General features: G+C 35.5%; 1 protein-coding gene across 1 annotated transcript; it reads right to left on the bottom strand.

Annotated features, from left to right (window-relative positions):
- Positions 1-8,756: 8,756 nt before the first annotated feature.
- Positions 8,757-12,189, bottom strand: LOC143576750 (protein MICRORCHIDIA 2-like). The gene is made up of 16 exons (XM_077060775.1): positions 11,926-12,189; positions 11,708-11,782; positions 11,603-11,637; positions 11,362-11,440; positions 11,196-11,285; positions 11,022-11,097; positions 10,862-10,940; positions 10,665-10,793; positions 10,491-10,589; positions 10,315-10,416; positions 10,093-10,239; positions 9,791-9,883; positions 9,550-9,713; positions 9,183-9,476; positions 9,054-9,096; positions 8,757-8,967 (listed from the first exon to the last, which is right to left on the bottom strand). Exons 1-16 carry the CDS (start codon positions 12,110-12,112, stop codon positions 8,869-8,871), a joined length of 1,791 nt encoding a protein of 596 aa, XP_076916890.1. The 5' UTR covers positions 12,113-12,189; the 3' UTR covers positions 8,757-8,868.
- Between the last annotated feature and the right edge of the window lie 2,727 nt (positions 12,190-14,916).

The raw sequence follows: 14,916 nt of genomic DNA, 5'->3' as shown, positions 1-14,916 counted from the left end.
AAGGTTCGAGTTGGTTCTCACGAATAGATTTTAGATCAGGCTATCATCAGATGAAGGTAAAAGAGACAGACATCCCTAAGATAGTGTTTCGGACGCGGCATGGACACTACGAGTTCCTCGTAATGTCGTTCAATCTAACGAATTCCCCAGCAGCATTTATGGACATGATGAATAAGGTATTTCGGCCGATGTTGGACAAATCAATTATCGTGTTCAATGACGATGTATTGATTTATTCAAAAGGAGAGTCTGACCACGTGGAGCATCTACGAGAAGTGTTAGAGATTCTGAAGAATGAAAAGTTGTATGCTAAATTTTTGAAGTGCGCGTTCTGGTTGCGTGAAGTGAAATTTCTAGGTCACGTAATCAACCGTGAAGGGATTACCGTAGACCCAGCTAAGATTGAGGCAATATTGAATTGTAAGAATCCACAGAACCCTACTGATATATACACAACTTCTTAGGGTTGGCTGGCTACTATAGGAGATTCAGCGAAGGCTTCTCCAAAATAGTCGCACTGTTGACCGGAATGACCCGAAAGACTGTGGTATTCAATTGGGATAAGTTTCAGAGGGAGGCTTTTGAAGAACTAAAGAAAAGACTCACGCAAGCTCTAATCCTTACTCTACCAGATGGTGATGAGGATTTGGTTGTTTGTACGGATGCCTCGCATCGTGGGTTAGGTTGCGTATTAATGCAACGAGGAAAGGTTATAGCTTATGCGTCCAGACAGTTGAAGGTTCATGAGAGTACTTACCCGACGCATGATTTGGAGCTAGCAGTAGTAGTGCATGCTCTAAAGATATGGAGACATTATCTGTATGATACTAAGTGTATTATCTACCCAGATCATAAGAGTTTAAAGTACTTCTTAGAGCAGAAAGAGTTGAACATGAGGTAAAGTAGATGGTTAGAGTTGATAAAGGACTATGACTGTGATATCAAATACTACCCGGGTAAGGCTAATGTGGTCGCCGACGCGCTAAGCCGGAAGAATGAAGAAGTTATTGCAACCGTGAAGTCATACAAGTTGCTCATTAACTCAGATCTCTTTGAAATGATCATTAAGGTACAGGATGAAGTGCTTATAGACGAAGGGTTAATGAAGAAAGAGAGAATCTTCGAACAGCAAGACGAGCTAAAGAAAAACACTCATGGTGTGAAGACTAGGTTTGACCGTATGTGGATTCCACGCCATGGAGACCTTAGAGGTCGAATCTTGGATGAAGCTCACAAGTCGATACTCGATTCATCCGGGATCTATCAAGATGTACCAAGATCTCAAGAGATACTATTGGTGGCCAGATATGAAGAATGATGTGGTAGATTTTGTCAGTGAGTGCTTAACTTGCTTACAAGTTAAAGTGAAACACCAGAAGCCTTATCGGAAGATGCAGCCGCTAGAGATACTAGAGTGGAAGTAGGAACACATCACCATGGATTTCATAACTAAGCTACCCCTTACAGCTAAATATCATGATACCATTTGGGAGATTGTGGACTGTCTAATGAAAAGTGCTCACTTTCTGTCTATACGAGAGGCCATCTCGTCAGAAACGTTAGCAAATGTGTTCATAAAGGAAGTTGTGGCTAAATATGGAGTGTCATCCTCGATCGTGTCTAATAGAGATACGCGATTGTTTTCGAGATTCTGGAAGAAGTTCTATTAAGCTATGGGAACAAGACTGAACATCAGTACAACATATCATCCTCAAATAGATGGGCAGTCTGAAAGGACTATCCAAACTTTTGAGAATATGTTGTGTGCTTGTGTTTTAGACTTTGGAGGAAGTTGGGATGATCATCTACATCTGGCAGAGTTCTCCTATAACAACAGCTACCATTCGAGTATTGGTATGCCATCGTTTGAAATGTTGTATGGTAGACGTTGTAGAACCCCTGTATGTTGGGGAGAGATTGGTCAGAAAAAGATTCGAAGTCTAGAAGTTGTGCAAGAAACCTCTTCAAAGTTCGATCAGATCAAGGCAAGAATGAAAGCTGCTCCAGACCGTCAAAAGTCGTATGTTGATAAGCGGCGACGACGACGAATCAAGTCTAACGTTGGTGACAATGTGATGCTCAAGGTCTCGCCTTGGAAGGGAATTATACGTTTCAGAAAAAGAGGGAAACTGAGTCCAAGGTACATCGAACCATTTGAGATTTCGATCGGGTTGGTGAAGTAGCTTACAGGATGGATTTTCCTGAGGAGTTAGAAGGAATTCACCCTACTTTTCATGTTTTTCACTTGAGGAAATGTCTAGCTTATGACACGTCCCACGTGCCATTAGTGGACATAGAGGTAAAAACGATTGAACTACATCAAGCAGCCTATTGAGATAGTGGACCGTAAGGAAAAGCAGCTTGTCATAAAGCTATTCCTTTAGTAAAAATAATATGGAAGCATCGTAAGGGATCAGATGCTACTTGGGAAGTTGAGGATGAGATGCGCAAGTTTTACCCAAACTTGTTTAGGTAAGAGATAGGTTTCGGGGATGAAACCTCTTTTAAGGAGTGTACACTTGTAACATCTCGAATTTTATAAGAATAATATTTAATATATTATTTATTTATGATGGAAAAGTTTACTTGAGTTAGTAGATAAATAATAAAATATTAAAGATGGAAGGATAAGTATGTTATTTAGATGGAATTAATTATTGACCAAAAAGGAAAGATGGGCCTAAGTTCCATGGGCTTAAGGGAGTATAAATACCCCCTAAACACTAATCCTTTCAATTTTCATCCATTCTATACCTTAGTTTACACCTTCAAAAATACACACTTAAGCCAAACACTCTCTACTCTTCTATATTCAACGATCCGAGACCAACCGAAGGTAAGAAATGAGTTATCTCAGCTGTACCAATATATTAGAACTCGACATCGCAGCCCCGTGAAGGCGTATGTGTCGTTTGTATCTAGATCTAGCTTTGCCCGGGCGTTTAATTAACCAAAAACAAGCTGAAGGACCACCTTAGCTCAGATCTATAAACGATCAAACCCCGATCAACCATGGTGGTTAACGGTGGCTGACGGCGCCGGAATCGAATAAAAACCCCAAAAACGCATATACAAGAGCTGAACAGAACGTATACGACGTATAAGTATATACATCGTATATGTATAGAAGCTTATAAGTATGAAACGTGTAAGTAGACAACGCATAAGGTTGGACAGCGTATAAGTGTGAGCCACGTATGTGTATGCATGACGTATATGTATATACATAGCGTATATGTATATACGTATATGTATAACTTATACGCCGGATGTCACTTATACGTTGGGATAGACTTATACGGTAAGAACGACTTATACGTGGAGAAGACTTATGCGCCGTAGCAGCTTATACGCCGGAATTAATGATTTTATGAATAAGCGAGCGATAAACAACGTATACGTACGTAAAATATGGACACAAACTTGTATGAAATATGAAATAATTAATAATGACATGTAATGTTTAAAATGAAGATTTGAATTGATTTGATGAGGTTTTTTTAGTAAAGACTTATTAATGAAAATAAAATTTTTCCAAGCTGACCTGGCAGCTTAACCTCAGCCAGGGGCTCTACCCCTTGGACCCTACTAGGGGTTGCCGCCCCTAGAACTCCACTGCCATGGGCGCTGCCCCTAGACCCCCATATCTAGGGGTTACAACAGCTTAGAAGTATGGTATAGATAGAAGTAGTTAATTGATACTATGATTAATAGCCGGTTAGCCGTGCATAGCTCAAGAAGGGCATAACAGTAAATTCAAAAAGGAATCGCTTGCAGGTGAGTTTCTAGCCCCATTTCCTTATTATGTTTTCAGGGTTGTGTGCATACTCAATGTGATTAGTTAATACACTTACCTTATTTGGTAAGTGTATGATATGTGAATGTTGATATATGATGTATGAATGTTTTATGTATGTTATATAAAAGATTAAGAGTACGCATGACAGTTTATAATTATAAATATATAGAAAGGTATGGTATGGTAGTATGGAAGAAAGGGAGCCGGGCCCTAATAATACTCGATGAAGAAAGGAACCGATCCCTAATAATACTTGAGGAAGAAGGGAACCGAGCCCTAATAATACTCGAGGAAGAAGGGAACCGAGCCCTAATAATACTCGAGGAAGAAGGGAACCGGACGCTAATAATATCCGAGGGAGAAAAGGAAACCGGGCCCTAATAATACTCGAGGGAGTAGGGTGTAATTCTCTTTAAAACGTATAAGTATGTAAAGTATGATTTAATATAAAAGTATGAATGAAAGAAAGAACGTATATACTTATGTATGTACGAAAGAAAGGTACGAAGGTTATATAATATGTATCTTCGGACGCGTATGTATAAGTATGTGAATGTATTGTACGTTACATGATTAACTAGAACCCACTCACCGTAGCTGACTTTTAGTATGCACGCAGGTAAATAGACTGAAGCAGCTGCTTGAGAGAGACACATGGCAGGAACCAAGGAAGCTGGCATCTGAAGATTTGTCGTTATGTTTAATAAAGATATTTTTATGTTATGTTTTTTAAAGAAAAGTTTGAATGTTTTGTAACGAATAATTGAAGTTTTATTATTTCCGTGAAATTTTTAATTAACCCTAACATTTAGAACTGTGTTTATGAGTAAATCCAACGACAATGTAGGGCACCGGTATCGGGGCCTTACAAGGTCTGTAGACAAAATTTGTGGAACCAGTTTACACCATAACCGGTTTTTTACATGCATGATTGGCTTGCATGAATATGGAGTTAATTTGTTGGATGTGAATATATGCAGCAAGCCAATCAAATGTTACATAGCAACAAACACATGGCACTCAATTTGCAATATAATCTTTTGAGAGCCCTGTTCACTAACTTTGTTTTAAGTGTATTCTTCTACAAGCCCGTTCTTCTTTCAAGATTTCAAGGGTATTTTATTTAATTGGTCGATGAAAAGTACATGCTCACAGGTTTGTGGTTTCATCATTGTTCCTCTGGGGTTATGACATGGACTGGATCATTTCCCATATAGATGATATTTTCAAACCTTGACCTGATATAGAGTATGATTCTGTACCATGGGTTTGGTGGTGTGAACCATAAAATGCTCACTCCTATCTTCCTTGCTTAATTTGAAATCCTTCTCATCTGCAAGATTTGCGAGAATTCTTCTTTAATTTGAAATTCTTCTCATCTGAATATTGTTATTGGTTTTATTATGCTCACAACTTAGAATTGGGAGTAATATTACACTTTCAACAACTTTCAACAAATTGTTAAATAGTGTATGACCTTATTGCCCAAATTGATCAAAACTCAAACAATTATACATGGCGCACATCTACACCTTCACACACAATAAATGGATCTTTTCCACCAAACTCAAGTTTCAGTGGTATTAATGTGTTAGCTGCCTTAGGTTGGGATGTTTATAGATTCTCTAAGCAAATGACAATATTTTGTTACATTGTTTTACATGTAAAATGTTAATGAAAAGTGAAAATTTTGCAGGTAAGTCTTTTAATAGTAAACTGTTGTTTTACATGTAAAACGTAAATAAAAACTATTGTGTTACATGTAAAATGGTAATTAAAAGTTGTTTTACATGTAAAATTTTGATTACATGTGTTGATTTACAATTAAAAATCAAATAAAATTATTGCTTTATATGTAAAATGTTGATGAAAATGGTTCTTTACGTATAAAATGTTAATGAAAAGTGAATATTTTACGTATAAATAATCAACATTGTTGTTTTACATGTAAAATGTTAAAAAAAATATTATTTTGCATATAATATTTTAATTAAAATTGTTTATGTAAAATTCTAAATGAAGTGTTGCTTTACATCTAACATGTTAATGAATATTGTTTTACATGTAAAATGTTAATAAAAATATTATTTTACGTGTAAAATTTAAATGAAAATTGTTGTTTTACATGTAAATTTTAACAAAAACTTTTTTTTTTACTTATTTTAGCTATTGTTTATGCAAAATAAATCATTTTACATGTAAATTTCATTATGTTGGTTTAGTCCATAAAGTGATATTATTCTTGTTTTGCATGTAAAATAACTTCGTGTTACATGTAAAATAGATCACTCTACTTGAAATAAACATAATATCTTAATAACAAAAATAAATTAACAAACTAATCTTTAAGAATCATTTTACATGAAAACAAACCTATTTTACATGTAAAAAAATCGTATCATATTCACAAAAATTCACATGTAAAAGAACTCATTAATACATGTACAAAAAATCGAACTTACAAGAAGTTTTAGCCCTTTTCTTATTTAAAATTTCACAAATTACTCCCTTGACCAAATCTATGAAATTTGACCTATATTTGTAGCAGATTAATTCTAAAATACCTGAAATGCCCATTCAACTAGTATCAACTTTATCAAATCAGTGGCAATAACATATGTGTCCGCAAGGGTTCCTTTCTCTGTTGCTCTGGATGTGGTAAGACATTTTGGTTTATAATCTGTTTTTGATGTAACAGATCCACATAAATAGTCTGCAATATATCTTCCAAAAGAATCCCTAAGCAAAACAAACTTCTCAAAGTTTTGGGCTTTCCGCCTCAATATACCAATAAGCTTATTCCCCTTTTGGTTCCTGAAAGTTACACAACACCTTAAATTAATTATTTGTGGTCACAATATTAAGAACTGTGATGTCAACTAGATGTACAGAAAACAAATATGAAATAATTGATCATATTGTTTTTTGTTTATATCAAATGTAAACATCATAATTATTAGTTATCCAAAAGTTTTAAAAAGCCACAAAATTATATTAGTTTAGAAATTACATGATCATCTAACGCTATATGGATAACGTACTAAAATTAACTTCTACTGAGTCAAGCCAGCGAGGCCAACTTCTGTTAGAGCATAATGTCTAATGCTAAGATCTTGTATTTGTATTGAAAGCAGTGTTGGAAATAGGTTTGAATGTATAGAGGGCGTATAATTCATATCCAGCGGATATGTACATATATGGCGGATATGTAAATTTCTATATATGTACGTTGACATATCTAGTCCAGTCTTATTAGTTGTCTAGATTTTCATATTTTGTACTGTGTTAAAAGTTGTCATAATCATTGTACTGATATCTGTTTTCATGGAATATAAAGTATATTAAAAGTGAATCTATCTTGTGCATATTATCTCATAATGATTTCCGCTCATTAAGTCGAAGAGTAGATTGTAAACTCGGTGTATCGGTCCTAAACGTACATGTTCTTTCAACTTCACCTATATTTTTTAAGGTGATTGGATGCAGCCAAGCCAATGGTCTGCATTGTTAATAAAAATTCAACGTATGAAAACTCAAAACATACCTAATAAGTTGAGCGGGGTTGATATTCAATGTTTTTAATTGACACAGGGTTTTTGGCAAATACCAAGCACGCGTTAACCTTCAGATGGTGGGGCAGACCTAGCCCGCAAACTCCGGGAAGCTGTTTGTTCGAGCACCGATCTAACGCCTCACGTCGGTTCTGATATTTATAGGACTTTCAGTTCAACATATGTTGAAAAAAGTTGCTTCAAATACAACAAATATAGCACTTATCTATCATAATTCAGAAACTAGGTAAATTAAATCTATATATTCTATTTTGTTCTTTGACTTCAATTTTTATAAGCTACAACCACTTTAACTCACCTTCAAGATCATCTTCTACATCACTTGATTTTTTAACAACACCCATCATTTCATGCATACACAAAACAACACAAATCAAAAAAATACTTACAGCCTATTGTCAGCAACATTTGAGTTCTACAAGGCCTTTAATCACACACAAGTTTGGAAAACTGGTGTCCATTATAAGATCATATGGAAATACGAACCTGTTACAATTATAATAGATTTAAACTAATAACAAGCATATAAGTCATCTATGTAAAATCATGTTAAAATAATTTGTTTTACATGTAAAATAACACATATAAAAACTTATGTAAAACTAATTTATTTCATTTTAGATAATTTATTTATGTTAAAATGAGTTGTTTTTCATTTAAAACCAATTTGTTTTACATGTAAAACCATACAAAACTAATTTAAATAAGTTAGTTTTATATTGAGCACGTAAATAAGCAATACATAAATGATTTTTATTTGCAGCCTTAGTAAAAAAAATTGTCATCGAAAACTATGAACTCAATTTCATTCTTTTTGTTTAAATGTGTTTTTGTCAAGATTTGAATAACAAGAGAAATCATGAGTTTAATATATATTATTCTTTGATTTGGGATACACTGGTTACATTGTTTAAGTAAAGGTTTTACCCAGTGAAATATTTTTTGGTTACACTGTTTACATTGGTTACAGCGTCCGGTAAGCTCTGCATAACACAATATTAATAGATGAACACAAAATGTTACTTTAATGACAACATACGGTCTTAGTAAAACACATGCCTATGTTGCAGTGGCATAACAGGTGTTTTCCTCTTTTTAGTGGAACCAAAAAGATGCCCTAAACTTCCCTGGTTTTTATAACCGATTACACGTGAAGCCCCATCAATCACATGCCTATGATGTTTCTATGAATCTTACCTGTAGTACCTTTCTACTTAAAAGTGAGATGTTGCAAACAACCCCCTAATTTCTCTAGAAATCTCATATATAACATATAAATTCCATCTACAGTTTGATTGAACCCTGAACTTTCGGGACATTTTATTTGTGACTTTCAAGTTAAAAACAATCAGAAACACCAAGAACAAAGTTAGATCAAGCACCACTTAAGCACAACTGCTAACACGATAACCATTCTTTTATACGTCCAATGGCGCGCTACGAAAAAAGCTAAACATACTTGACCAAACTAGTTAAACCAAATTTCATGGGTATTTCTCATATTACATGTTTCTGCTTCTTTAGAAACTCGAGACGTGAAGAAAGTTCAGCACATTTTCTTTTCGTGTCTGCAACTTGTTTCTCTAATTCGTCCACCTGATTCAAATTGAAAAATTAAAAAATATGCACTCTAAGAGATCAAATTATCACATTCAAAAGGTTTAGCTAAAACTTGGACTTACAGTAGATTTCAACTCAGTCTCCCTTTGCATATACTGCTCACACCTACAAAATAGTATAAAAAAAATAGCATAAAAGCTGCCAGCTATACATAAAGAGCACATGCAAGGGGGCAAAATAGTAGTTTCTACCTCATGAATAGTTGAATGTTCTCATCACATATTTCATCAATAGACCTAGAATCATCAGTAGTACATGCCACTTCTTGATCAAAACTCGCTGATTGGAAACCGGGAGGAGGCCGAACCATTGTTCTGTCATGAATCTGTGGACCACTCACACCGGGGCTCGGGCTAACCACGCGACCCGGAACGGTGTGGTTAAGAGGTTCACCTCGGGTTTGAAGAGGTACAGAATTAGTCTTTTGCAATTTGCGCAGGAAAGTTGGATCGGGTTGGTGACCTATCAAGTGACAGTGTTCTCTCCTGTGTTGTAGGGAACAAATTAATAAAGAAAAAAAACAAACTCAGCACGTGATAGTGTTTGAAATAAACGAACCAGTATTCCATTTGCATCTGTTTTAGCTTCACTTCCAGTCGTGAAAACACGGATGATCTTTCAAAATCCTGCTTATCGTGTGCCGGTTCTATGAAATTTGCTTCTAGAACTCCAACAATTCCATACCCTTTAGAATGCCCTTCACCCGTTACTTTCCAGAATGGCTGAAACAATTTGACTAATATATTAACCTTAAAAACATGCTAGAACAAATCAAAGTCTCGATATTAGAAATGCATACACGAATTAGACGGTTTTTATGGTACACGTTAAATCCAGTAATCCCAAGAGCCGGTGCTTCTTTGATGAATCCAAGAGTCGTCTCCGCAACAGCCTACATCAAATTGACAATTAATAACTGTGTGTTTCTTTTATAGAGTTTCACATATATGGTTTTAAAGTTGGGGGTCTCTTTGTAGTACGGTCTGCCTACATCTCACCCTCCCAAGATCCTACTAATAGCGTTGCTATTCATGGATTTTTTTACCGGGTATGGTTGTCGTATATATATATAATCATATAGATATATGTAGGATTTATTACGTGTAGCACAGAAGAAACTTGTGGCTTGTAGACGATTACTTCCCGAAACTTCAAATCATCTGCTATATTATACTGCTCTACGGGTTTCCCTCTTAAGATGATTTTAAAGTTGTTGAACTTTTGGAGGTATAACATAGAAGCATACGCCTAGAAAAGAAGCACAGAATGTCAATAATGAAACCAAATATAACGTTTTAGCAGTTTTAAGATTTAGATAATCACCCTTAATGAATGAAGAAGGCGGTAAGAAATGTGTGCCTGCATATCTACGGCCTTCTTGCTCAGTTTTGACACACGAGCAGCTTCATCTCTCAGTTTTATATCCTATATTATTATCATCAAAATAATATTTAGTACTGGTGTAATTATATTATTATCAACAGTATTCAAAAGATAACCTCATCATCTTCATCAAAATTTAACTCATAGATGCCTTCATCATTGAGCCATAAGTTATATATCATTATCTTTGTCCCGTGTGACCCGATATCTTCAAACTGAAAAAAGATTAAAAAAAAAAGATGTAACGAAAGCTGATATACTGCAAGTCATCAAATAAACTCAAAACAAACCTGTTGAATTAGGTCATCTTTTGTAGCAAATGGGGACCACTCGAGAATTGTGTTTAAGTTAGTAGACCAATCCTCCTGAGTGCCATATAATATCGGTTCTGACCAATGCTTCGTGATATCAAAATCAATCTGCCAATGGGACAATTTTACATAAGTGATTTTTTTTATAAAATCATGAGTTTAATTTAAATACCTACCATTGGGACAATAACGTCATCCTGTCCGGTTCGGCGTAGAAACGTATAGGATAAAAGACCAACACTCTGAGTTGCTCGTCTACAAAATGGTAGTATCAAATAACATTAAGAGCATAATTGTCCATTCCAACACAAAGATTCAAACAACACTAAACAGTACCCATTCCTATATGCACGGCTGAAAACAATCACGTCGGCTCCTAATCGCATAGTGCTTGTTTTGAAGCCGTTACCATCTAGAAAAATAAACAAATAAATAAACTTTCGAATGAACTCAAAAGTCAAAACTTTTATACATTAAACAAAAAAGCTTCTAGAAGCAAAATGGAGTTACATTGCCCAATTGTATTGTTGGTTTTCTTAGTTGAGTATCCCAAACTCATGCACTTCCGAATACCATCCGGATCCATTCCACCTCCATCATCTGCAACAGTATTTCAAGTTACCGAATTAACCTTATAATACATTATAACTACCATAAAATGCATCAACATTAGTACCAAGAAAAAGTAACGCGGGAGAGTTATCTCTTTTGCTGTAAACTCGGTCCACCTTCACAAAAGTTGCTCCATTGTTAATCTGTTACACAAGATTAACAACATTAATCTCATAATACAAACTAAATATCTCAAATTCTCAATTATCAATGCAAGAAAATGGAAACACAACCACTAAAGATTTAATGTGTTTATCACATGAAGGCCACTTATAAACTTCATAATGTCAACGACTAATAGTTACCTCATCAACCGCGTTATCCAAAAGTTCAGCAATTGCTGCAATAAGATACAAGTACATTGTTGAGCATTAACTCTGAACAATAACATCAATAATATTAAATCACACCTCCAAAAGCCCATTTGTGTGAAGTTGCATTAGAATGAAGAAACTTGGGGTGCACGCGGGCGTGTTCTAATTCGCCTGCAACACACCAAAACACCATTCAATAATCACGCAAGTCAATTATGCACAATTACAGCAATTTCTATTTTTATAACTGTAATCATAACTAATATTTAAATTACTGTAAATTGTTACAATGCAAACTCTAAAACCGGATTAACCTTGTGAAGGGTTCCATTTTGTTGGACCAATATCAAACGCTCCTGCTTTCCAGAAACTCCGGTTCTCTAATCTCCGGTCATCGACCGGATTATTCTGAACTTCCGGTCTAGGTGGTCGATCGTCGGCTTCGTCATCGCTGTCTAGAATATTTAAGACGTTTGTGGGCTTCTGGGAAAAATTAGACATTGTAAACGAGTAATTGAACAGAAATCAGAGATGGGTTTTGATTGGGAGTACGAATTGAATGGTTGAATTTGTGTAATTAGGGTTTTGAACGTCAGTTAAAAATTGAAATTGGGGGGTTTGTTGTTTGGTTTGAAAGGGAAAGTTTGATTTATGGATGTTGTTTGTTCAGTCCTTGGTTTATATTTGTTGTCCATTACTAGTCCCTTCACTTTAAGAATGATGATTAAGGGAATAAGGGTTAAGACCAGGAGTCGTCTCCTAGATGAGAGCTCGGGTTTAAAAGATCAATGCCGCAACTGCTCCAAGGGTTCACGAACCAGTTTCAAGATGGGGTGGGGGGTGGGGGGGATGGGGAAAGGTGAACATGGGTAAAGAGCAGGGACGGATCCAGGAAATTTTCTTATAGGGGTTGAAATTTTCTTGGTCACCACTCAGTAATCAATCATACCTAGTAAAGTCCCACCAACAGCAAAGCTATAGGTAGGGTCTGGAGAGGGTGGGATGTAGGCACACCGTACCTCTATCCAAAGGGATAAAGAGGTGGTCACCACTCAGTAATATATATAAAAAATATCGTTTCGGTTCAGCCGTACGGGTCGGGCCAAATTGGTATACAATTTTTTTGGCCCGAATAAGTCGTTCCGGTCGGTTCGGGTCGTATAAAAAATACATATAATATAATTTCTACTCGCATAAACGTATATGAAAATGTATATAAAAATATATATATTTATGGCTGATATACAACCAGTTGACCAATTTTAAGTTGCTAACTCTAGGCTGGACTATTATACCAATCAATATTTGTTTTAAGGTTTTGTATACAATAATAAGTTATAAAACAAGTAAATAGAAAAGATGAGAAGTGAAACGAAATAAAATATAAACGGTAAGTCGATAAACAACCAAAAGAATTTATAAGCTTGAATAGTAAATCGAACAAATCAATATTAAACTATAGTCACAAATTTCTTATATGTTTTTTGTTAGGTTAGAAGGAAAATAAAGCCTAGAAAACACTTTCAAAGTTTCAATCAATCAAAAAAAAAATTCTTAGCTTTTTAAACTGGGCCACAAGCTCGCAAATTAAAACTTAAAAAGCCTAAGTAAAAAATAAATAGGGCACCCTCAAGCAGAATTGTCTCTTCTCTGTCATTCAAACAACTGGAAGGATTGTTGAACGGCTGCCCACCGGTCGGAGAAACGTTTTCTGATCATGCTACCTTCTTTCTTCCATTTTTCTTTCATCACCCATCGGGTTTCGAAACTCCACAAGGGTCGGTGTCAAAATTTTATAGGGGTCGGTCAGAATTTCAACACTATAAAAGCACTAATTATCTTTTTTTCACAGGGGACGCCGACTCCGTACCATTGGGGTAGATCCGCCCCTGGTAAAGAGTTGGAATGGAAGGGTTTATATGACAGTGCTTCCTTTTCATATTTTATATTTTAAATGTGATAAGATGATGTTCTTAACACCATAAGTGACGAAATTATCAACGACGATTTTTGATGGATGTAGTGGCAATTACCATGCCGATATAAGCGACAGATCACCAACATGCGTTATCGAACGAATTCTTACGGCCAATTGAATTTTCTAATTTTTAATGGGATTTGTTGTTGATGCTTTTTTTTTCTAATAGTGTGACATCATGATATCATATTGCTTTATAATTTGAAATTACAATTTGCTAAACATCTTTGTTTAGGGCATGATAAAACATAGACATCGATAACAAGATAAACATTCAAATAACGGATAAATAAGTTGTGTTAGCATTTTAATGTTAATAAATTTACTTTTTGACATGTACAAACATATATATTTTTTATAGATAAACATTAAAAGTTATCAAATTTTATAATAGTTACAACATGGAACGTGTTGGTTTAATCAAGAAGTTAATTGAGTAAAAATTTTTATTTTTGGAAATCTCTCATCAATAAACATTTGGTAAGAACATTTTGTAAAATGAATACAAAGTGTTTAAAAATCGATTCCCTTGAACAAAAAATTTGGGTCGACTACTATTCTCAACATAAGTATTTAAAAATCTTTAATGAACAAGCATAAACAAACAAACATTAAGGGTATGTTTGGTTGAAAGTAATGGAAATAAAAGAGAATGGAATGAGAGAAGAATGAAATGAACAAAAGAATGGAATGAACAAGGAATGAAATGGATTATTACCATTCCTTTTTCTTGTTCGATTAACTATGAGAATGAAATTAATAATTACTTTATGTTATTTGGTATTCAAAAAAAATTGTATGAATGAAATAGAAATAGAAATAATAAAAATATTCTTATCCCAAAATATAATTTTTTAACAAAAAAAAAACCCTGAAATAGCGATGGTAGCTCCGGCGACGAAAATGGTGGTGGTGGCGGTTAGGCGGGGTGGTTGTGGTGGTCGGGGGTGGCAGCAATAGCATTGGTAGTGATGGCGATGATAGGGTGGCGGCGACGGTGGTGGTGGTCAGGCAGCGACAGTGGTGGTGGGTGGCGGTAGTAGCATTGGTAGTGATGGCGATGATAAGGTGGCGACGACGGTGGTGGTGGTGGCGGTTATGGTCAGGTGGCGCTGGTAGCGCTGGTGATAAGGCGGTGGTGGTGGTGGCGGAGGTGGTGGCGACAGTGACGGTGACAGTCAGGTGGTGGTGGTGGTGTTGAGAAAATAGGGTGAAGGATGAATAGAATGAAAAAACAGAAGGGGTGAGAATGAATGGTTTTGATGGAATGAGATTCCATGTGTAATGGATGCTTCCATTCCATTGAGTAACCAAACACCACTTACTT

Source organism: Bidens hawaiensis, unplaced genomic scaffold (genome assembly GCF_021521415.1).
Source record: "Bidens hawaiensis isolate Kalapana, Puna unplaced genomic scaffold, B.hawaiensis_p1.1 tig00028286_1, whole genome shotgun sequence".
Classification (NCBI taxonomy): domain Eukaryota; kingdom Viridiplantae; phylum Streptophyta; class Magnoliopsida; order Asterales; family Asteraceae; genus Bidens; species Bidens hawaiensis.
This window is presented reverse-complemented; position numbering and strand designations above follow the sequence as displayed.

Excerpts from the sequence above, each read along its gene's own strand:
- LOC143576750 (XM_077060775.1), bottom strand. The coding sequence starts at position 12,112 with ATGTCTAATTTTTCCCAGAAGCCCACAAACGTCTTAAATATTCTAGAC. Across the intron at positions 9,714-9,790 it reads ATAAAAACCGTCTAATTCGT|CCATTCTGGAAAGTAACGGG; the intron begins GTATGCATTTCT and ends AAATTGTTTCAG. Across the intron at positions 9,477-9,549 it reads CAGATGCAAATGGAATACTG|GAGAGAACACTGTCACTTGA; the intron begins GTTCGTTTATTT and ends CCTACAACACAG.